This window comes from Thalassophryne amazonica, chromosome 3, assembly GCF_902500255.1.
Source record: "Thalassophryne amazonica chromosome 3, fThaAma1.1, whole genome shotgun sequence".
Taxonomy (NCBI): domain Eukaryota; kingdom Metazoa; phylum Chordata; class Actinopteri; order Batrachoidiformes; family Batrachoididae; genus Thalassophryne; species Thalassophryne amazonica.
Window position 1 is genome coordinate 119,318,080 of NC_047105.1, and position 24,717 is coordinate 119,342,796.

General features: G+C 39.3%; 1 protein-coding gene across 1 annotated transcript; it reads right to left on the bottom strand.

Annotated features, from left to right (window-relative positions):
- Positions 1 to 1,553: 1,553 nt before the first annotated feature.
- On the bottom strand, positions 1,554 to 24,321 carry nuf2 (UF2 component of NDC80 kinetochore complex). Its single transcript, XM_034167378.1, has 13 exons — positions 24,066 to 24,321; positions 21,445 to 21,519; positions 20,790 to 20,866; positions 18,237 to 18,298; positions 17,999 to 18,096; positions 16,383 to 16,456; positions 14,430 to 14,523; positions 14,263 to 14,325; positions 11,715 to 11,852; positions 10,446 to 10,586; positions 7,921 to 8,096; positions 1,881 to 2,016; positions 1,554 to 1,796 (listed from the first exon to the last, which is right to left on the bottom strand). Exons 1-13 carry the CDS (start codon positions 24,186 to 24,188, stop codon positions 1,689 to 1,691), a joined length of 1,365 nt encoding a protein of 454 aa, XP_034023269.1. The 5' UTR covers positions 24,189 to 24,321; the 3' UTR covers positions 1,554 to 1,688.
- Between the last annotated feature and the right edge of the window lie 396 nt (positions 24,322 to 24,717).

Sequence of the window (24,717 nt, forward strand, 5' to 3'; positions counted from 1 at the left end):
CTATAATTTTTTGCACCTGCATATAGGTTTTCCCCTCTCCAATCAACTTTTTAATCAAACTACGCTGTTCTTCTGAACAATGTCTTGAATGTCCCATTTTCCTCAGGCTTTCAAAGAGAAAAGCATGTTCAACAGGTGCTGGCTTCATCCTTACATAGGGGACACCTGATTCACACCTGTTTGTTCCACAAAATTGACAAACTCACTGACTGAATGCCACACTACTATTATTGTGAACAGCCCCTTTTCTACTTTTTTTTTTACTAATAGTCCAATTTCATAGCCTTAAGAGTGTGCATATCATGAATGCTTGGTCTTGTTGGATTTGTGAGAATCTACTGGTACCTCGTTTCCCATGTAACAATAAGAAATATACTCAAAACCTGGAGCAATCTTTTTAGTCACATAGCACTATTATTCTGAACACTACTGTATATAGCTGTCTGTCACACAAAGGGGCCACACCCCTAATGTGTTATGACAACTGGGCTTTGTTGCATGATGGCTGTGAACATGACGTCTGATAGACAATAAATCGATATTTAAATATCATTGGCTTTGATCAGACATGTATTTTGTTTGTAGTTTTCATTTCTTCAGCTTGCTTCAGCAGCGCAATGGGCAACAGTACTTTCAAAGATGATGGCAATAATCATTGAAAAACACGGGCTCGGGCAGCGCTCATTTTTTGTCAGACAACAAACAGTTAATTCTTTGACTATTGAATATGATCATTGCATTTATTTATTTAAATCTTTTGCATTATGCATTCTAAGCCACGGGTATTTCTGCTAGTCAGTAATAAGCAGAGCTTCAAAGCAACACAACTCTTATTAATTTACATTCTCAATACATAGCAGGTTTGAGAGGATGCAGGAGCAGCGGTGGGGGCTGTCTGTGGGTCGGGTGAGAGATGGAGGTTCTACAGGAACCTTTGATATCTGCTCCCCTAAAGGATCTGCTTATGCACTTTTATTATTTTGTGAGAAGCTCTGCTTCATGATAAAACCTTTGATTCGACCCTGCTGCTGAAACAGCACACCACGTTCCACTGCCTCCGACCCTTAAAGGGAACGACCATGATGACAGTCTGACTAGTTTCACTCTGCACCTTCATTTGCACTCACACTACATGCCGTGTACATCGCAAAATGGAGCTGACGTGCCTAAAATACAACAAAGTGCAACACAACAGTCCTGGAACACTATATTCTACCTGCTCGTACAGTATAGTATAGTTCACAACGCTAATTCAAGGATTTGAAAGTTTGTTGTTTTTGAGTAATTTCTGATGGTGTTTTAGAGTTGATTTTACTGCATTGCATTAAGTTTTAAAGGTTTTTATTCTTTCTTTAGACATAAAGAGGAGTCAGAACATTCAAGAAATATTTTCAGAGTAACATTTTTCAATGACGGCAGCGGTCTGTCAACATCAGCTACAAATGATTGCTTTGTGTCAAGTGCTGTGGTCTTCAGGTTGTGTGAGACTTGGGTCCAGTGGTCCTATCTTCAGAAATCTGTGCAGTAAAATTATTCAGTCCTGGCATGACTTGTGATATAGCCCAAACATTTTTATTTATTAAATAATACAACTACGTTAAACATTTTATATAACAGTTAAGATGAGAATGGCTACAAAATGTTTGATTAGTAATGTAATAAGACCGAAATGAATGAAGACCCAAAATCTAAAAACTTGCAGACATCTTGGTGATGTCTTGCTTCAGGTCCATGAAGTTCGCCTCAATTCTCTTGTGCAGTTCGTCCATAGAGATTGACAGGATGTCATACAGAGCCTAGACACGTGAAGTAAGAAAAGCATGTGTAAAAAAGCCGACACGTGCGCACTCTGGTGTGCAAAGCTCTTGTTGCGGTCGTACCTGTGCTTTCTTCGTCTCTTCGCTGCAGACGTCCCTCAGACTCTGGATCTTGGCCTTCAGTTGCTGCGTCTCTCTGGAGATCTCCTGGATTCTGTCGGACATGGCCTCGCGCTTCTGGTGGATTTGGTTGCACTGCCTGGAATATGGTGAAGCTCATTTCACACAGTCACAAGGGTGGTGACGCAAAACTGCACCACAATCATAAACATGTCCACAGCTAATGCATTAAAAAAAAAAAAAAAAAAAAAAAAAAAAAAAATCAAATGTGGTATCAGATTCTACTGCTTGGAAAAAAACAAAACAAAAAACAAAGAAACAAAAACTAATTATCAAGATGCAAACCTCATTTTCTATAAAGCTGCGGTCAGATTAGCAACAAAGGCGGGCAGCAAATAGTTGACATATGACACTTTCAATGATTAAAGCAAAAAAAAAAAATTCTTCTGAATGAGGTTTTTTTTTTTTTTTTGAAATGGCCAAATCATAAGCTGTTCACTACCTTTTTATAGAAACCCTTTTAGCCCTTTGCCCTTTTGCTGTGGCACCATATTCACATTGCAGTTTGGTGACTCCGTCTTTGACGCGCGGCTCTGGGTTCTCCCACTTCACTGACAGGCGCAGCATCTCCTGCACATCTTTGGAGGTGCACTGCATGTCACTGCTGAAGACCTTTTCAAGGTGGTTTCTGCTCCTGCGTGCCGCTGCGGTCTGGTGCTTTTCCGGTGCGTGCCCTCTGCCACGCCGCGGACAGGAAGAGACGGAGACTTGGTGTGCAGCCAAAAAGCAGCAGCAGCCAAGATTATTGATTCTTTTAAAATTATCGTCAGATCTGCACTGATCTCACATATGACCTTTTGGCAGCCCAACTGATGGAAATCTGTTGTAGCGATCGAGAACTTGAATCCCTGCACTTGATGGACGTTCCAGGGCGTGGTGACTGCGCACACCATTTAAATGATAGATTATACAGAATGGGGGAAAACACCACAGTCACTGTGAGCTTTTCCTCTGTGCTTGGCTGCTTGACGGAACCAAACTTTCAATTGTTTCAGTAAAACGCGCCACAATGACATTCCTGTATTGCTAGTTAGCTTGTTAACATCTCTGGAAGCTGTCTTCTAAATCACCTCAGAGGTATTAATCTGGTAACAAAAACAAGGTTTTGAGATTGAAGTGTTTGTTTCTCACTGTGACAAAATGTCAAACGTAAGACTTATACAGAAATATAGCTGCCTGGGAGTGGATTCCGCCATCTTGATTTATTTTATTCAACCAAAGTACTGTACACCTTTCTGCTTTCACTCAGATGGGCACTTGTCATGTTGCGACACTCAGCATTTGCATAAAAAATAGACTTCCCATCTACTTTGGCCAAGCCTACCTTATATTATGGACTGTAGATGATAGAATCCCTAAATTCCTTGCAATTGAATGTTGATAAACATTGTTCTTAAACTGTTGGACTATTCTTTCATGCAGTTGTTCACAAAGTGGTGATCCTCGCCTCATCTTTGCTTCTGAACGGCTGAGACTTTTGGGGATGCTCCTTTTATACCCAATCATGACACTCAATAACACTCATGTGTCCTCAGTTCCCAAACGCTTATTGAGTGTTGTTAGAAGGAAAGGTGATGTAACACAGTGGTAAACATACCACTGTCCCAGCTTTTGTGAAACTTGTTGCAGGCATCGATTTCAAAATGAGTAAATATTTGCACAAAAATTACAAAGTTTATCAGTTTGAACATTAAATATCTTGTCTTTGTGGTGTATTCAGTTGAATATAGGTTGAAGAGTATTTGCAAAACATTGTATTCTGTTTTTATTTACACTTTACACACCCAACATCACTGGAATTAGGGTTGTACTTCATTCAATTGCAGAACATTTTGGGGTTTTGAAATCCAGGGATGAATTCTGGAGGGATTTTTTTAGGACTATTTTTCTCACCTCGACACCCCCCCCCCCCCCCCCCCCCCCCCCATTTAGTTGTTCTGCTTAATGTGCATTGTATTTGTATTTTCTTTTGGGCATTTTCACCTTTTCTTTGATTTGAACCAAAATATCAAAACCAACGTTTGTTTGCTAAGATTACTAACCACAAGAGCCGTAACCATTTTCATATTTTTGGTTCCCCTTGTCCTAACTGACCCGATTTTAAAGCCAGAACCCCAAACAGACCCAGTAATGCCTGAACTTAGACATTACATAAAAAAGATACTGCATCACATCCCACTTTAGTTATGCAGAAAAGTTAAATTATGTAAACTTATTTTTTTTATGGCTCCTCAAACCTCGCCCAGAACTATAGTAAAGCCTAAACTTAAAAAACCTGATTAAATACAACCCGCCTTTTGTTCAGTGATGTTTCAAAGAACCCGAAGAAAAAATTTTCAGTTTACTGTCAATAAAAAGGCGCATGGTTGACTGGCACACTCCTGACTGATTGGCCAGCTCATTCTGGAATGCCCTCGTTCCCAGGAAGCCCGGCGTGCTCAGCACCTGTGTGGGCACAGACAACCCCTGGCTCCTCCCCTTATTACACTCTGGGCCGGCTGCAGTTCTGCGCACAACTCCAGTAACAGTGTCTTTGGTAAACAAAATTGGCTTATGAGCCAATTATCGTCATTTGCAAGTAAAGGCTCGCATTTTGGGCACATTACACAGCAAACAAAGTGAAAATACAAAGAAAAATTGAAGATGTGGTGAAAAATGTGTTGCGGTTTATTTATGACCTGGAGTTCAAACATGTCGATGCGGTTGTGCAGGCGTCGATGAGACCGCAGCTACTCTGTCCACCTTCAGCTCCTCATTATTCACATTAAATCTCGCTAAAACTTACCGACACGACCTCTCCCATTTGCCTTGTCTTCCCTTCTCCACTACAAACCAAAAAACAAAACAAACAAACAAACAAACAAAAAAAAACCTCCTGCACTATTCGTGACTGCTTCGGTGATTGCAGCCAAAAACAAAACAGTACACTATCTTTCCGTGCAGCCAGATCACAATCAAGGGGTACAGGTTAAGCAGATCTTTGTTATATGTGATTTACAATTTAATGTCTTACCAGTGAACGATTTGCATGTGTTTGTTAGTTTCATGGTACTGAAATGAACCACAATGCACAGGTTGGTGAAATTTGCAATGTTCTTTTTAAAATTATGGTGTATTATTAAACAAATAGAAACCATTGTTTTGATGTTATTGTGGTGCTGATTTCATCAAAGTACTACAAAGAATGTATCTTATATGCAGAAAACCTTCGGCAAACAATGTTTAATACTTCTGCAAGTTAAATTTGGTTGTTGGATTGGTAATGTGTGATTTGTATTTTACTTATTGCTGAGAAGCAACACTGATATGACCAATTGTATTCATGTTTGCCGTTATGAAATCAATCTTTTTCACGTCATGGACAGAAAATGTTCCATTTTAAAGTAAATATGCATATTTCTGAGTGACCATAACCCTGTTATTTGATACACAATGACACTTTGATTGATCGAAATAGATTTTGTGATTGTTGTCTCGATAAATGGATTTATGTCTCGAGAAATATGATACTTAATATTTCACAAAAAAAAAAAAAAAAAAAATCAGTGTAGTGTCCTTACACCACTATTTAAATGGTTTAGATTGATCTAGCTTAGCATTATTTCAGTGAAAAGTTCAAATTTCTTTAGTAACAACTAAAATTATATTTACATGCAACAACTGATATTTAGTATAAATCAGCAAGGCTGATTTGGAATTCAGGTTTGCAAAATGTAGTGTCCGTACACCAAGATATTTTGTGCTGCAAGTCTGGTCTACAAATATAGAAACCAGTTTTATTAGAGTTACAATAAATAATGCAAAGCTCACTTCCATGCTGTAATGTATGTAACATTCAAGTATGTATGAGAAAACATGTTATATTTTCCCTAATAAAGAAACACCACTAAATTATATGCTGCCCCCCACCCACCCATTCACCCGCCCTTCACACCCCCAACACACACACACACACACACACACACACACACACACACACACACACACACACACACACACACACACACACACACACACACACACACACACTAAAGATCATTTCAGGTTGGTTCTGGGTTGATCGATCCTTCATAATAAATGATACCACTCTTGTGAGGCAATATGCCTGTGGTAATGTTCTGTATATTTAGGACCAGTTTTTAACCCTGGGCCCTGTGCATCACAGTGTTATCAGTGCTTGAACGTGCATTTGATTGCTGCAGTTCTAAATGAGTTTTAAATGAAAAGCAGTTTTAAATGAACAAAGATTATATTCTATCCACCTAGAAAACATACAGTACTGTTCAGAATAAAAGCGCTATATAAATGCAGTCCATTTACCATTTAGTTTGGGAGGTCCTGCGACTTATACTATGGTGCTACATACAGTAGTGTTCAGAATAATAGTAGTGCTATGTGACTAAAACAATTAATCCAGGTTTTGAGTATATTTCTTATAGTTACATGGGAAACAAGGTACCAGTAGATTCAGTAGATTCTCAGAAATCCAACAAGACCAAGCATTCATGATATGCACACTCTTAAGGCTATGAAATTGGGCTATTAGTAAAAAAAAGTAGAAAAGGGGGTGTTCACAATAATAGTAGTGTGGCATTCAGTCAGTGAGTTTGTCAATTTTGTGGAACAAACAGGTGTGAATCAGGTGTCCCCTATTTAAGGATGAAGCCAGCACCTGTTGAACATGCTTTTCTCTTTGAAAGCCTGAGGAAAATGGGGCGTTCAACACATTGTTCAGAAGAACAGCGTAGTTTGATTAAAAAGTTGATTGGAGAGGGAAAAACATACGCAGGTGCAAAAAATTATAGGTTGTTCATCTACAATGATCATGAAAAACTGTGGTTATACAACTAAATACTAGTTTAGTGATTCACAGGATTGCTAAAAAAGCAGTTTGAACATAATAGTTTTGAGTTTGTAGCGTCAACAGCAGATGCTACTATTATTGTGAACACCCCCTTTTCTACTTTTTTTTTTTTTACTAATAGCCCAATTTCATAGCCTTAAGAGTGTGCATATCATGAATGCTTGGTCTTGTTGGATTTCTGAGAATCTACTGAATCTACTGGTACCTTGTTTCCCATGTAACAATAAGAAATATACTCAAAACCTGGATTAATCTTTTTAGTCATATAGCACTACTATTATTCTGAACACTACTGTATTAGATATATGCATCACATATTTAAATAACAGCACCTTATCATTGAACAAATGATGAAACTGTAGTGTCCGTACACCACACTTTGGCACAAAAAACATGCATTTCAAAACCATCTCTAGCTTTTCAGGAAGTGAATTTACTAAAAAGATATTCTGTCATTTATTAGACAACACCTTCAATAATTTTTTTCTGAGTGTAAATAATTTAATATAGGAACATCAAATTTCTACCCTTAGTGTACCCCACTGGTACCTCTTGACTGTGATCTGGCTACATGTGAAGTGATGCTGTGTTTGTGTTGTGCACTGGCAGGCTGTCCCCAGATGTGGTCAAATCCTGTGATATCAGGGGTTCAAATGGGACTGCGCTGCCCCAATGTTCATCAGCGTGTCCCTGATGTGCACATCACTCTGATGACTTTGTGTTTTTGCACCAAACAGTTTCCCAGCATCACCTACCTGTCGGCAGTGGAACAATAGCTGTAGATACGTGTGTATGCCAGCTGTGAACTTGGTGTGGCGCACCGCACATTTCCACTCATTTCACTTTTGATACATCTGAAGGTTAGCGTGGAGACGCATGTACGCCACATATTTGTGCATAAACAGCCTTTAGTAGAGAAGCTTGAATCTTCGACTGGACTGGGTTAAGATTCAACCCAATCTTCAATCGAAGATTCAAGCTTCTCTACTATGGAAACCACCTGGACAACTGAGAGCCTACACAGAAACATAAACAGCCTTTGTACACGAGGCCCCGGATCTCTGAATTTTCCAACATTTTATCAAATATGGAAACTTCTGTCCATGGTTCTGTTCATACCCCATCACATCTTGTACATGCTGCTCCTTCATCTCTTTCTTCTTCTGCCTGCGGATGTTCTGTTTGGACTCTTTGTCCAGCTTCATGCCCAGAGCTCTTTTTAGCTGGGTTTGCTCCGCGTACAAATTCTTCAGCTCCTTCTGGCTCTTCTCATACTGAGCTGTCAGTTCTTGGTTCTGCAAACAAAACCACAAAGACGACCTCAGTCACAGCCTCAAACGTTTAACACAAAATGAACCGGTACCTGTGTTGTTGCATTCATTGTTGCATGAACTCACTGACTCACAAATTAAACCGGTACCACAGAGGATCAATTTTAATGGGGCAAAATTATTTCCTGTGTGTGTAGTTTAAACATCACCAACAAGTGTGTCAATGACAGTCTTAATCTGGCTTTAATCTCCAAACTATTTCTCCAAACTGTGCAGTTGAAGAAATTGATGATACACTGTAAATAAAATTATTTACCATAACTAATGTTTCATTTACACTATTATGTAACTATGTTTTTGAATAAAACCTCAACTACCAAGTGAAATGCTTGTAGTTGAGATTCTCCTCCAAAATCTTTAGGACTATATAAATTTTCTTGAATGTTGTCTTGTTTTAGGAGAGGATTTTGGTCCAAATATTTGCTCATTTTGAAATGGATGCCTGCAACGCGTTTCAAAAAAGTTGGGATGGGGCAACAAAAGACTGGGAAAGTTGATGAATGCTCAAAGAACACCTAATTGGTGACTGTCATGATTTGTATAAAAGTAGCATCCCCAAAAGTCTCAGCCGTTCACAAGCAAAGATGGGGCGAGGATCACCACTTTGTGACCAACTGAATGAAAAAAATAGTCCAACAGTTTAAGAACAATGTTTCTCAATGTTCATTTGCAAGGAATTTAGGGATTCCATCATCTACAGTCCATAATATAATCAGAAAATTCAGAGAAACTGGAGAACTTTCCACACATAAGCAGCAAGGCCAAAAACCAATACTGAATGCCCGTGACCTTCGATCCCTCAGGCAGCACTGCATTAAAAACCGACATCATTGTATAAAGGATCTTACCGCATGGGCTCAGGAACACTTCAGAACCATTGTCAGTTAACACAATTCATCGCTACATCTACAAGTGCAAGTTAAAACTCTGCCATGCAAAGAGAAAGCCATACATCAACAACATCCAGAAACACCGCTGCCTTCTCTGGGCCCGAGCCCATTTGAAATGGACAGACACAAAGTGGAAAAGTGTGCTGTGGTCTGATGAGTCCACATTTCAAATTGTTTTTGGAAATCATGGACATCGTGTCCTCCGGACAAAAGAGGAAAAAGACCATCCAGATTGTTACCAGCACAAAGTTCGAAAGCCAGCATCTGTGATGGTATGGGGTGTGTTAGTGCCCATGACATAGGCAACTTACACATCTGTGATGGCACCATCAATGCTGAAAGGTACGTCCAGGTTTTGGAGCAATACATGTTGCCGTCCAAGCAACGTCTTTTTCAGGGACGTCCCTGCTTATTTCAGCAAGACAATGCCAAGCCACATTCTGCACGTGTTACAACAGCGTGGCTTCGTAGTAAAAGAGTGCAGGTACTAGACTGGCCTGCCTGCAGTCCAGATCTGTCACCCATTGAAAATGTGTGGTGCATTATGAAGCACAAAATACGACAACATTGACCCCAGACTGTTGAACAACTGAAGTCGTACATCAAGCAAGAATGGGAAAGAATTCCAGCTACAAAGCTTCAACAATTAGTGTCCTCAGTTCCCAAACGCTTACTGAGTGTTGTTAGAAGGAAAGGTGATGTAACGTGTTGCAGGCATCCATTTCAAAATGAGCAAATAGCTGCACAAAAACAATAAAGTTTATCAGTTTGAACATTAAATATCTTGTCTTTGTGGTGTATTCAGTTGAATATAGGTAGAAGAGGATTTGCAAATCATTGTATTCTGTTTATATTTACATTTTACACAACATCCCAGCTTCATTGGAATTGGGGTTGTATATGTGTGTAATAATACACACAGACACATATATTAGAGAGTGTGTGGGATCACAGCTGTGTGAACACACTCATGTGCTGTTCACTATTAAAACAAATAAAACAAAAAATCTCATTTCAGACATTTATTTATTGTTCCATCCACATTACTTCAGCAAACTGCTGAACAATTAAACTGCACTCTGCCGTTCAAACACACAAACAACAGTTCTGCGTGTGCATTCCAACGGCAGAACAAAGTATAATTATTCACCAGTTTGCTTAAATATTGTGGCTGGAACAATAAACGTCTGCAAGTCTTCAAACGTGCTGCTGGACGTCTCACAAATGTTTGAAGAAATTCATCAATCTGCACTCATAAGAGTCCATATTTACAGAGTCATACAACCTGATATTAGCCCTGAAAAATTGAAACCTATCTTCTTTCTTGACATTTCTACTTAAAATGGCCAAAAAAATTTAAATAAATAAATAAATGAATTAATCAATCAAAAAACACTTTTCCCCTCAGGTGCACTGTTCTCACCTCTTCTTGTCGCTTCTTGCCGTTGTTCATGCTGCTCTCCAGGTCTTGCAGCAGGCTGTACTTCTGCAGGATCTCAGCCTCAGTGTGGGTCACACTCTGCACGATGTTCTGCAGCTCGACCACACGCTCGTCAGTTTGTTTCTGGTGTGAAGACAGTCACAGTTTAAAATAAGGCCTTTTCAGGAGCATGTTTGGATTTCAGCTCTTAACATTTCTCAAAGTCCTACATAAGCCAACAACTTGAATGCGGCATGACTTTTACGTTAACCAAAGCTAGACCTGTAACTGAAGATTATGATTACATGTTAATCTGTTGATTACTTTTGGGATTAATCATTTAGTTGATAAAGTCTAAGTAAATGTAGATAATAACAATAATAAGAATAAGAAGATACAATCAGAAGAACATAGAGACGTTTTAAGAATCCACTTTCAGCAGTTTTGCCATGTAAAATATTTTTTAACAGCAAAACTTATACTAAAGTCTAATCAATAGTTTCAAACTATTTTTATCAGATCATCTCAATTCCATGAAAGTCAGTGTAACCGATGTTAATGTTGGCTGAGAGCTGTTTAGAGATAAACTGTTAACCTGTTTGACATCTTTAAAACCATTTAAGATCAATCAGTCATACTCGATGAGGAACACTTTAAAATAAAATGGAGTCTGTCTAAAATAAAACAAAATGAGGAAAGCACCTCATTAGAGAACATTTCATAAGTTTAGTGACTGTATTTACCCCTTAAGGTACTTAATTACCACATCCTCAGAGTATAAATTGTGAGGGGGGAGTTATGTATTTATTTTCACTAGTTTGGAAGGTCCTGCAATTTATACTCTGGTGCAACTGGGGGTGAGGAGATAAATCACACATTTGTTATTAATAATAATTACCTATACTGGAGCTTTCCCAAAAATTAAAGCACTAAACAAAATAAACTTAAATAATGAAAGAATAAGTGCTAATTATAAAAAAGTGCACTACAAAAATCCCAAACTAAAAAGTTGATCATACAGGAAAAAACAACAAAAAAAACCTGTTAGACTTATACTCTGTGTGGCTGATGCTCTAGAAAATATGGTAACTGATTATAAAAGCGGTTTGATCATGTGATAAGTGTTTCATCAGCGGATGCTGACAAAATGTCACATCTAGTTGTCAACATCATTGGACAACAACTATTGTCCTGATGACGGCTGATGGTCAGTCCCATAAATCAGCCCTAACCACACTCTACATCTCACGGTCTGCTGGCGTCTCCACTCACAATGCAGCTTTTGATGTTTTTAACGTTCTCCCTCATCTTCTCCATCTGACTCTTCAGCTCCTCAGGAGATTCCACGATCTGAGACTTGATCTTGGTGATGTCTTCCTTCAGGTTGCTGATGTCCACCTTCAGCTGGGCCTGCACAGACAATCAGCTTCTTCACCCAAATGTTTTAAGTGAACGGCCCTGCACTCAAAACATGGCAACGCTTGACCTTCATCTTTGTTTACCATTTGCATTTCAATCAGATCACCTGGTACTGTGGCCTGATATGTCATGAAATCAGCTCCTGTAGGATTAATTTGCGAAATTATTATAATTTTTTTTTTTGGGGGGGGGGGGGGGGGGGGGGGGATTCCTTGTTGCAACACCCCCAAAACTAAAGGTCACCCATATAATGGTCAATAATGAACCAATTTACTTGATCTTGTGTTTGTTTTAGGTTTTTTTTCAATAATGCCGACTCCATTTATGGCACTTTAAGAGTGACCAGAAGTGGCCTTTACCAACTTCCGGTCACAAACTGCTTCTGATTATGAGCTCATCAATGGTTGAAGCTGCTTTTATCACGGTGCTACATATTTTTTTTTTTACTACCCGTTTTTACTGCCATTCATACACAAGGAAATGAACTGCATACTTGATTTTGCAGTTATATTACCCTGTTATAAGTGACAGTGATAACCAATGGAATATCAAGGAGTACATGGTCATTATAATGCTAAAGGGAACATTGATTCAATGTATACCATATTTACTGTATAGCAACATAATAGATTAAATTACATGGTGGAATGTTGACTAGAAAGAAAATTATCACAATTATCAACAACAAACAGAAAAAAAAAAAATCCAGAATTCTCAGCAACACAAGGAACTACGAGGTCTGTGATGAAAAAAGCGGTCCTTTTTATTTTTTTCAAAAAATAAATGGATTTGATTCATATGTTTTTACGTCAGACATGCTTGAACCCTCGTGCACATGCGTGAGTTTTTTCCACGCGTGTCGGTGACGTCATTCGCCTGTGGGCAGGCCTTGAGTGAGGAGTGCTCCACCCAGCCCGTCGGAATCTCTTTGTCTGAATAGCGGCTGCGGACGGCGCGCGTTGCTTTATCAACATTTTTGCTGGACCTGTGAGGAATATCCGAGTGGACACTATTCGAGAAATTAAGCTGGTTTTCGGTGAAAGGTTTAACGGCTGATGAGAGATTATGGAGTGTTTCTGTCGCTGTAAGGACTTCCCACGGAGCGGGACGTCGCGCAGTGTTTCCAGGCGCCGTCGTTGGCCTGTTTCGACCTGAAAACATCCTAATTTAAGGCTTAATTCACCCAGGATGTCGTGAGAGAACAGAGAAGATTCAGAAGAGGCCGGCATGAGGACTTTATGCAGACATTCCACTGTTTAAGGACATTTTTTAATGAAAGACGTGCGCGCAAATTCGCCGAGTCGTTTCCGTGACGACTCGGCAAATCTGTGTGCGCCGCGACAGGAAAAACACCTCCGTGTTGAAAACCATTTGTAAAATTCAGGCGGCTTTTGATGGCTTTCAACAAGTGAGTAACTGAGAAATTGTTTAACAGCTTGGGCATGTTCCAACTTGCCCGTTAAGGTTTCCAACGGAGGTGTTTTTCCTGTCGCGACCCCCCGCGGTCGGGTCCGGCCCGACATGCAACTCTGCCTGCACGTTCTTTCATTAAAAAATGTCCGTTAACAATGGAATGTCCGAATAAACTCCTCATGCCGACTTCTCCTGAAAGTTCTCTGTTCTCTGACAACTTCCTGGGTCAACAGAGCCTGAAATGTGGAAGTTTTCAACTTCAAAGCGCAGATCACCGTCAGGCGCCGTGGGCCGTCCTTAAAGCGACACTACCAGACCAAAATCTCTCATCAGCCGTTAAAATTTTTACCGAAAACCAGCTGAATTTATCGAATGGTGTCCACTCATTTGTGCCTTACAGTTTTGAAAAAATTTTGATCAAACAAAGCAGCAGTCTCTGAGCCATTCCTAAACAATGAAAAAACGACGAGAGGGTGGGCGACTCCTCACTCAAAGACTGCCCACAGGCGAATGACGTAACCGACAGGCGTGAAAAAACTCTTGCATGCCCACGAGGGTTCAAGCATGTCTGATGTAATCACACGTGATTCAAATCCATATGGTTTTTGAAAAAAATAATAAGGTCCGTTACTTTTATCACAGACCTTGTAAAAGGCCTGTGATGCCAAAACTATAACATCAAAGGATTATTCTTAATGACTACAATGAACAAAAGAAGTCCCTCAGTGAGTTTTATATCTATAAATGACATCCGCTACATCTCTACATGGACGGATTATTCCTGAGTAAATGACTGCATTTATATAGCGCTTCTCCATCTGCATCAGAAGCTCAAAGCACTTTACAATTATGCCTCACATTCACCCAAACACACTCGCACACCAACGTCAGGGTGCTGCCACGCAAGTACTCACTACACAGCAGGAGTAACTAGGAGATTAAACCTCGCACACAGATAGAAACCAGTTAAATATTTCCCATCACATACCAGTTTCTGAGTCTTCTCCGCGATTCTGGTTTTCAGCTCTGTAATGGCATCATTGATCACATTCTGGAAGGAAATATTTAATTTCACTCTCACTAACAGGACACAAGCATAGGTGCTGTTTACATTGTGTTCCTGCAAACTGCAGTTTATTTAAAATCCCCACCCACCACTTCTTGATACTCGTGCATGGTGCTGGTCTGCAGTTCTGCGAGCGCAGCTGCTAACTCATTAGCCTCCGCCTGCTGCTCTGGCGGGATAGTCCTGAAACAGGAGAAGACGAAAAACAATCCTTACGTATGCCACGATGCAACCTTTACCTGTGTGTGTGTGTCTGTTTCCTGAGAAGAAAATGTTTGTTGAATGAACATTTTTCAGTGGTGTCCCAGATGTGTTAAGTGCAAATGAACCTTGGGAGTCTGGATTTATTTATTTTTAAATGGTGAACATTGGTCGTATGTTTATACCTGAAACAAGGCACCAACATAGCTCCAAAAATATCAATCAGTCCATTTTCACATTCAAAAAAATACATTAAAAATAAATCCAGATGAAAGTGAGCCTGATTCTTGCTGAATTTATTAAAAAATGTAATATCTAATTTTTGTACTTATTATCACTAATACAAAGTAACCAGTAGTAACTGCTGAAAACAACTTTGATCTAAAATTTTCATTGTTGTTATTAAAAAGGGAGCATGTGGTAGCGATATGACACAACACCACTTTTTCATGTCCAATATGTTACAGATACTGTGACCTTCAGTATCTACCGAAACATTTTCCCCTGTCTTAAAACAACTTTTTTCAGCTTCTCCCTCTTTTACTTGGGGTCACCACAGCAGATCTGACATAGATTTGCATGTTTATTTGGAACAAATTCTACATCAGATGCTCTTCCTGGTGCAAGTCAACATTATATGTAGAACAGGCGTCTTGAACCAGGAGCCTTCTGCTTTGGAACAGAGTGCGCCGACTGTCTGACCGTGACGCTGCACCAATCTTTGAACACAAATATTTGTCGAGAAGTAGGTTATTAACCATCATCTCAAACTGTGAACCCCCAAATGATCAAATTTGATTTTATTTAAAATTTTTAATATCTGATCTGGCAATCTTGGCCCTTATCAGACAGATACAATCCAAAATATCAGCGCTGCCATTCTGCTTTGTGTACACCTGATCCCCTCAGATCTGAGAAATGAAGCAGAACACGATCTGATTAGTACTTGGCAACCACTTGGGAAGACCAGGGGCTGTGTGCATTTCTGTGGGAAGAACTAGAGTTGAGCCAGGAAGAGTACCCAGTGTAAAACCTGTGCCAAATCTCAATGAAGATTGAACTGTGTACCCCAATTATGGAAGCATAACCCCTCATCATAGCTTTTTTTCTCCCTGAAACGGTGCATTCTGAGTTCCACTGCTCCAGCAAATGGGAATTGGTCGGTAATTCATGCAGATACAGTTTGTCCACAGTAGGTTCTGTGATGAATAATATGCGCACAACTTTATCATTGGTCTTATCAGACGGTTTCACCGTGCAGCAAAGTACAGAAGAGTTGGGAGGGAGACGATTAAGACTCAAAATGTCCAATATTTTATACTCACCTTTTAACAGATGTGAGGATGCTGATGCATTTGTTTGAATGTCAGATGAGCTCACATCATGGACTTCTATCAGGTTAGGGTAATAGCATGATGAGATAAGTTTAAAAAATGTAATTTATTTGTAAGTTACCTCACATTAAACTCTAATAAGACCCCTGCCCAATAAATTTTGGCTTGCAACTGCAGTTCAAACAACAAAAAGTACACCCTCTAAAACAACACATTCAATGAAAACAGAAAATTAGAATCCTTGTAAAATTATTATTTATTTGTATGTTGAATGGCTTGCCCAATCAGACAATTTTTTTGTTTGTTTTTTATTGATGGTAGATGAACTGGTTTCATATGAATGTGAACAACTCCATTTTTTTCTGCACCTACTAGGAGGGGGATTTGTCCCACAGTTTGAGAACCATAGCTGTGACCTAAAATATTATTGTACAAATAAATAAGCCATTTACAAATTATTATATTTTACAATATTCAAAATAATAAAAAGCATATTTCAAGACTTACGTCAGTATGTCAATTTTCTTCTCAGCATCCTTAATGTTTCGGTTATAAGCCTGCAACTTGTCCAGGTCCGACCTCTGAAAAAAAGGAAACGTTTTCTTGAACAATATAAGATGAAACTGCAGCATAGACACACACACATGTATTAGAGACCCAAGATGGACCCTATTTTCAATTAAGGACAGTTTTTGTTGCTGTTCTGCTTCTTCTTTTTGTAAAAAAAACCTCTCGTATAATTTGTAAAAACCTTGTAATTGTTAGAATGGCCTAAGCAGTGGGTCACCCCTCTGGGTTTGGTTTGTTTGAGGATTCTTCCTCATTAAGACCAGAGCGAGTTTTTCCTTACTACTGTCACCTTTGCGCTTGCTCAGGGGGTTTGGTAATGAGACCTTACTCGTGTGAAGCGCTTTGAGGCAGCGTTGTTGCGATTTGTCGCTATACAAATAAAATTAATTGAGATTGAACTGAATATTTTCTTTGTTACTTGTGGTCTCCAAAAATTGAAGCACTGCCTATACAAATAGCTGTAATTCCTAAATGGTTAGCACAGTATTTTGAAAAACCCCTTCAATTAAAGCTAAAATTCTACACTACAAGCATGTTTGTTTCATTTCAACTCCATTGTGGTGTGGATGTGTCACTGTCCAGTTACAGACATGTACATGAATGAGTTCATGAGACATGTAGACTTTGTGTCCAGTGACATGAAACAGCACACGGGACCAGAAAGCGGTTTAGTTAAACCCAGTTTGTCTCTGACCCCTAAATGTAAAGAAATTTTTTATTAAGGGGAAAAAAAAAAAAGTAGATCAACTACTCATGCTATTTTTACGGAATTAATTACAATCTGCCCTTTTTTTTTGCTGCGCTGTCCACAAAGTTCACTCACTCACCTTCAACTGCTTAGTCCAATCATGGGTTGCGAGGGGCTGGAGCCTATCCCAGCAGTCATAGAGCGCGAGGTGGGGTACACCCAGGACAGGACGCTAGTCTGTCACAGGGCCACAAACAGACAAACACATTCACACCTACTCGCACACCTACGGACAATTTAAAGATTCCAATCCACCTAACCCGCATGTCTTTGGATGTGGGAGGAAACCGGAACACCCGGAGGAAACCCATGCAAACATGGGGAGAACATGCAAACTCCACACAGAAAGGCCACAGGCGGGAATTGAACCCATGACCTTCTCGCTGTGAGGCAACAGTGCTAACCACTAAGCCACCGTGCTGCCCCATCCACAAAGTTAATATCTGTAAAATATAAAATCTCTAGCAGAGGTACCCATCTTCAGCCGGGTGAAGAATAAATAAAACAATTGATAAGTGCAGATTAAATATTTCAGTCTAATTTTGCAGAACCTTCATAAATAGTCTAAAACAGTGAGTGCTCTTATTTTATTATAGCCTTTAAACACCATGTGCTTAGATTTTTTTCTATGCCCTGTGGTTATCATGTTTTAAGAGTTTTACCTTGGTGGGGGTATGCACTCTGTGAGTGCTATGGTTTAATTTATAGCCTAAAACCACTGCGTTCATGCACTGATTCCAACAGAACATTCCTGTTTAATCTACCATTGTCCCCTAAGTCTACCTGTGTGGTCAATGAAACATACACATTTGCTCTGCTTCTCCAAGATCATGTCCATCCTCTGTTTTCTGAAGTTAAGGAAGTTCATGATGCCACTTAGAACAGTGAGTGTTTTCTGTTTTTCTGTAAAGGAACAGAAAGAACATTACCCACAGTCTTCATTCACGAGCAGTTATAACCAGATATCAGGTCTGTAAATATGTGAAAGAAAAATAAATAAATAAATAAATGCTTTTCAAACCCATACTGAAAAACATACTCACTTGGAAAGAGGAGGTCATTCAATGAGAAATCATACACCAGGCACATGGGCAAGAACTGTCGCCTGAAAAAAGGACAGGTAAAAATGTTTTTAAATGAATATGGTTAAAAACAAATAATTACATATACTACATATACTGGATTTTACAATGAAAAAAAAAAGAAGAAAGAAATTACACACTGTCAAAAAAAAAACCTCCATAAAACTAATTCATGTTCAACTTTTAGTGTTTCCTCTAGACTTTTTGTTTTTCAGGCCTAGTGCTCTTTGGTGCATACAGTGGGAACGTGTGAGCCTCTCAAAAGACACAAGGCATGAGCAAAAAAACAAAACATTTAAAACAATTACAGTACTTTATTCTAATTGTTTACCATAAAAATGTAATAGTTACAGTATTTTACTATATAAAAATAAATTGTGTTACTTAATTGTTAATTGTGCAAAAATGATACATTACAGTCAGCAAAATTCATTGCTGCACTTAATCTTACTTTGCTTAGAAAATTTTTAACTGAAATTTTTTTTCCACACCCAAACTATATCCTGAATTAACATTGTGTAATTCACCAGCAAGGGTTGTGCGAGAAGATTTTAAATATGGATGACGTGATGGATGTGGCTAAAAAGACTGCATGTTCTGTTCAGGCTGGGAGTTTGCAGAGGCGATTATTCCATGCACAACTGGAGGAGCCAGCTGCAGAACACACAGATCTACTGCTGCACACAGACATTCGATGGCTCAGCAGAGGTCAATTTCTGGAACGGTTCTCTGAATTGTTGCCCAGAACTAAAGAATTTCTGAAACGCTCCGTGCACATACTGAATGTGCACAGCTAGAAGACAGTAAGTGGCTCTTGGAATTAGCCTTTCTTACTGATCCGACTGACAAGCTCAACAACTTGAATCTAGAGCTGCAGGGTAAAGACAAAACCAACATCAACATGATTAGTTCTGTGAACGTGTTTAAAAGCAAGTTGCACCTGCTATCAAGCAGGTTGAAGCAGTGTGCATATTATGATGATCAAGTGCAGAGCATCTTGTCAGAATTTGACAGGCACTTTACTGACTTTGCATCACTGAGCCTGTTGTCAGTTTTCTCTGTTTTCCATTTGAGGAAAATACAGCTGTGGACTGTATAACATCCAAAGTGGTATCACTCTTCAACCTGGATAGCTGTTGACAATAAGATCCTCACACTGAAAAATGACACTGAACACATGGCATGAATGTCCACTTTGGAATAATGCAGAAAGAGAAGCACCCCAGCCTCAGACAAACTGCACAGAATTTGACTGCACTGTTGTGTTGTTACAGGCCAGTCCTAGGCCTACTTGTGCTTATTCTTTGCGACACGCACATTTACTCCAATAATATATTGTTTTTGTTAAAACTTTAGCTTTGTGCCAGAAAATTGTGTTATTATATTGGTGCACAATAAATTGTAGCTACGCTATGGCTTTCGATATGGCTTGGTAACATAGATCTTGTTAGAAGAAGATCTTGGTTCAAAAAAGGTTGGGCACCCTGAGCTAAACTGTTGAGGCATGATCACCAAACAAAGAATGTGAAGAAGAAAAAGATGCAAAATAACTGCAAAAGACTTGAGAAGAATTAAATAGGACAGCACCATGAACCCATGATCCTCCAGTGCCACCATATTCTAGAACTGCATCCTACCTGAGATCTCCAGAAGTACAAAGTGACAACATTAAAATTTGTCATGAGCTGTTTATTGTTGTTCCAAGAAACCAAACAAACAAACAAACCACAGCCAGTCAGTCTGCAGTTTTTGGCTTGCACATTTCCCACTGCAAAAGTGTTGTTTCAGTTCATGATGGAAAGAAAAAAATGAAATTGTTGAAATAAAAGAAATCAATAATGCACAGATAAAAGGTTACAAGTCAAGCTAATGCATTGTTTATTAAGGCAGCTAAAACTTTTTTTTAGCTGCCTTAATAAAACAGCTAAAAGTTCAAATCATCAGATGACTTGTGTGTGACTTCATTACGTTCAATCACAAATATTTTTGCTGATCAATATATGCTTTCAATCATACATCCAGGCTTTTTGGTTGCTGAATTACATTAAAAAAGTGTTTGTTTGTTTTTCTGAACACATTTTCCTTCACCTTTGACCAAACTACTCCAAAACTGAATCACTTCTTGACATCTATTCAAATAATATTCCCACCAAGTTTGATGGAAATCCATCCAGCTGTTTTATCTTGTATACACACGTGCACGCACGCAAACTCTGCTCGCTTCTTTGTCGATGTGGAAGATAATGAAAATAACTGCAATAAAGCATTAAGATAATTCATGAGACTCACAAAAAGCTCTACTTTCAAAAAACTCTTGAAGCCTTAAAATCAAAATCTGTCAAAAGCATCAGATAGAGTTTTAGAAATAGCTTTATATCTGCCCATTGATAATTCTGGAAGGATCAAAAAATTTAACACATCAAATTATCAGCAAAATTATCACGGATATTACAATCAAATCAGTTATGGTTGAAATGTACATAGGAAGAGAGCAAAAAGACAACAATGACTTACATGCGAACATAGACACTCATGATAGCTGTTGCAGCCTCATAGTACGTTGGATATTGAATGTTCTCCAGAACTGGAACCTGTTGACAATGTAAATCAAGAGTAACAAGCCTGCATCACTCACACTATACAAATAAAATATATCCAAATTAATGAAGTCCAAAAGTACTCATTCCCTTCAGCACAGAACCACTGAAACATCATTTTTATAAAGAACTGGTTTAAGACAAGTCAAGACATAGATAAAACATTTCAAAGTCACTGAGTATTTGTTGAGTTTGGTTCAATGAATCAACAATTAAAAACAAGAGAGAGAAAAGCAGAATTCTGGTCACCCTGTTCAGAGCAGGCCATCCTCACAAACTGAAAGATCACAACTGAGCGGCCAAGTCTTGTGCGTAGATGCATGGATTTGACAATCCATGGGTAAAGTAAAAGACAAAACATGCTGAATGTAGTTTCTCTCCAATCACAGCCACATTTGTCATGGCAGCTTCTCTTCATGACCACTACAGTATTAAAGAGGCGTTTATAGGAGGCCCTGCTCTAAACCAAACTCAAGAGATATTCAGTGACTAATATTTTCTTCTCCCTTTATATAAACCTGGTTGACTGAAATAGTGATTGTTTAGTTATAGCTCTCAATCACTGTACTTACCATGGAGTGACACTCGGGTCTGAAACGATACAGAATGTGCAGTACTCTCATGTACAACGTTTGAACCGCCTCTGCCTGAAGAACAGAACAGTTGAAGAGCTCCATCAGTCTCACTGTAAACACTGTAGGAATGTTATTCCATTCAAGGAGACTGTAGTTAATCTGCCTATGGACAGCTTTGCTAGTTTGGGATAGTTTTAGAATTACAAGTGTGGAAGATAATATATCTTTAGCTTTCCATGGTAGCAGATATGGTTTTCCCATTTCTGTTCAGCTCATCTTCACCAGAATTACTTTTTATGCTCCGCGCGGCATGAGGGCCGGTGATCTGGGTTGTCCGTCCTTCTGTTAGTTCGTCTGTCTGTCCAGCCGCAATGTAGCTCGGCACCTATTGCTCGCAGAAACTTAATATTTGGTGGGTACATGCCTTGGAGGAGTACTTTGCATGGGTTTGAAGGCCAGTGACCTTGACCTGCTTTTCAAGGTCACCAATGGTCACAACTGTCACATCCTTCGCTACAATGTAGCTTGGCACCTCTTGCTTGCAGAAAATTCATATTTGGTGGGTACATGCTTTGGAGGAGTACTTCGCATGTGTTCGAAGGCCGGTGACCTTGACCTACTTTTCAAGGTCACCAGTGGTTGCATTTGTTTTGAAGGCTGGCGACCGTGACTGACTTATGGTCAGTGTTTGTCACATCCTTAGTAGAGAAGCTTGAATCTTCGACTAAACTGGGTTGCTTGACGTGAGGACGTTTCGCTTCAAATACATTTTGAAGCGAAAGAGAAGAATAAATTTGAATTTATTCTTCTCTACAAGAGTCAAGACAGAAGTCAGACTACCAGAGCAAGAATTTTAGCTGAGGAAGCTTCTGTGATTTGAAGCGAAATGTCCTCACATCAAGCAACCCAGTCCAGTCGAAGATTCAAGCTTCTCTACTATGGAAACCACCTGGACAACTGAGAGCCTACACAGAAACTTTGTCACATCCTCTAAATAAATATTATGCCAATCTCCAATTTTTTCCATTGTATATCCCAGTCTACATCAGACACATAAGGCTTCAACCAAATACCCACCCCATACAAGTACATATTACTGCACTTTGCATGGAAAATAATATTGCATGCGAGGCATTTTGTGATGACTGTCTCTAGTTTATTTTTTTTTTTGGTGGTGGAGGGGTGGAACATAGGTTATAAGACCCTGATGAAATCTGTGGTGTAGTGTGAAATAAAAGGGAAAGCTAATATAATAAATGTAATAATCACTGTATTGTTTTTAAATTTGTATTTTTGATATATCTTCGATATATAAACCTGTTAAGGTTTTTGCAGGCAAGTCAAAGTTTGCACGTTGGCTACTTACTTGCTCCTACTAACAGTCCACATACAGTACATCCACAAAGTATTCACATCACCTCACTTTTTCCACATTTTATGTTACAGCTTTATTCCAAAATACATGAAATTCTTTTTTCCCCAAAATTCTACACACAATAACCCACAAAGACAATGTGAAAAAAGTTTTTTTTTTAAGATTTTTGCAAATTTATTTAAAAACAAACCAACAAACCAACAAAAACTAAGGAATTGCATGTACATAGATATTCACAGCCTTTTCCATGAAGCTTAAAATTGAGCTCAGGTGCATCCTGTTTCCACTGATCATCCTTGAGATGTTTCTATAGCTTAATTGGAGTCCTTCTTCTTCTTTGTCTTTCGGCTGTTCCCATTAGGGGTCGCCACAGCAGATCAATCGTTTCCATCTCACCCTGTCCTCTGTATCTTCCTCTGTCACACCAACAACCTGCATGTCCTCTCTCAGCACATCCATGAACCTCCTCTTTGGTCTCCCTCTTCTCCTCCTGCCTGGTGGCTCCATCCTCAGCATCCTTCTCCCTATATACCCTGGGTCCCTCCTCTGCACATGTCCAAACTATCTCAATCTCACCTCTCTGACTTTGTCTCCAAACCGTCCCACCTGAGCTGTCCCTCTGATATGTTCATTCCTAATCTTGTCCATTCTTGTCACTCCCAAAGAGAATCTCAACATCTTCAGCTCTGCCTCCTGTCTTTTTGTTAGTGCCACTGTCTCTAAACCATACAACATAGGTGGTCTCACTACTGTTTTGTAAACTTCCCCCTTCACTCTTGCTGATATTCTTCGGTCACAAATCACTCCTGCCACCTTTCTCCACCCACTCCACTCCACTCCATTTTGGAATAACCCTGTAACAACAAAATGGAAAATGTAGAACTGAAGTGTCGCTCTGTACTTAGATTGCAAAATGTCAGACACTTCAAGCCTCACAGAATTTCACTATTTTGACCCTTTCTGACCAACAAATCTCTAAAATTGTTGACAAAAAGAACAAATGATACTCACGGGCTCATTCATCAAAGTTACAGCAAATAATTCCACACAATTTTGGCAGAATTAGCCTTTTTTGTTCTCGCAGATTTAAACCCAAACTGTTCAGAATGCTGGCTGGTGGGTGTGTCGTAGTTCAAAACTCCGTTCTGCAGTTCATCGTTTTGTTGCTTGCAGCGACTTCAGGTCACTAATTTGACGGTTTCTTCCTTAAAAATAAACACTTTAAAGTGAGTGTGTGCGGTACCTTCGGAACAGGAGCCAGGTCGCTCTTTGTGAAGTGTTTCGCCTCCTGACCGCTGAGAATCTCTGTGCGGTAAAAGTTAACTATTGCGTCCAAACTAAAAATCGGAAAAGTGTTCTCAGTCATTGTCGCAATTTACTACAAGTTTAAAAAAACGAAAAGGTAGAGCTGTGTTTCATAAACAACAAATGCCGCTTTTTTTTTCTTACAAAACAGCCACAGCGAAATTGGCGCCGAAAACCACTTCCGCGTTGGCCGACAAAACAAAAGCTCTGATTGGTCAGCCTTCTTCTTCTTCTTCTTCTTTTAAATTTCCTATGGTTGGAAAACAAGCTGTTCTGCACGTTACCGCCACACGCCGACTTGCAGTGTGGTTCGGGTAGTTGACAAACTAATACGTACAGTAGTAAATAAATAAACACATTTAAAAAATGCGATATTGGCCTGAAAGTCTTGTGTAACCCGTCTCAGAAATGTGTGTAGTCCCATACCTATTTCCAAGTTTTTATAAGGGAGACTACATTCAGAGAGGAAAAAAGGCAATCCAGAGGCAATTTTTGTGTGACTCTTATTCCTTTGTAAAAAGGTGTGAGAAAGATGTGGAAGTTTGAGTGAAAACTGGAGTAGAAACTTGACAGATCTTCAAGGGATGCAT

Excerpts from the sequence above, each read along its gene's own strand:
- nuf2 (XM_034167378.1), bottom strand. The coding sequence starts at position 24,188 with ATGACTGAGAACACTTTTCCGATTTTTAGTTTGGACGCAATAGTTAAC. Across the intron at positions 18,097-18,236 it reads GAATGACCTCCTCTTTCCAA|AAAAACAGAAAACACTCACT; the intron begins GTGAGTATGTTT and ends GTTCCTTTACAG. Across the intron at positions 14,524-16,382 it reads AAGAAAATTGACATACTGAC|GACTATCCCGCCAGAGCAGC; the intron begins GTAAGTCTTGAA and ends CTCCTGTTTCAG.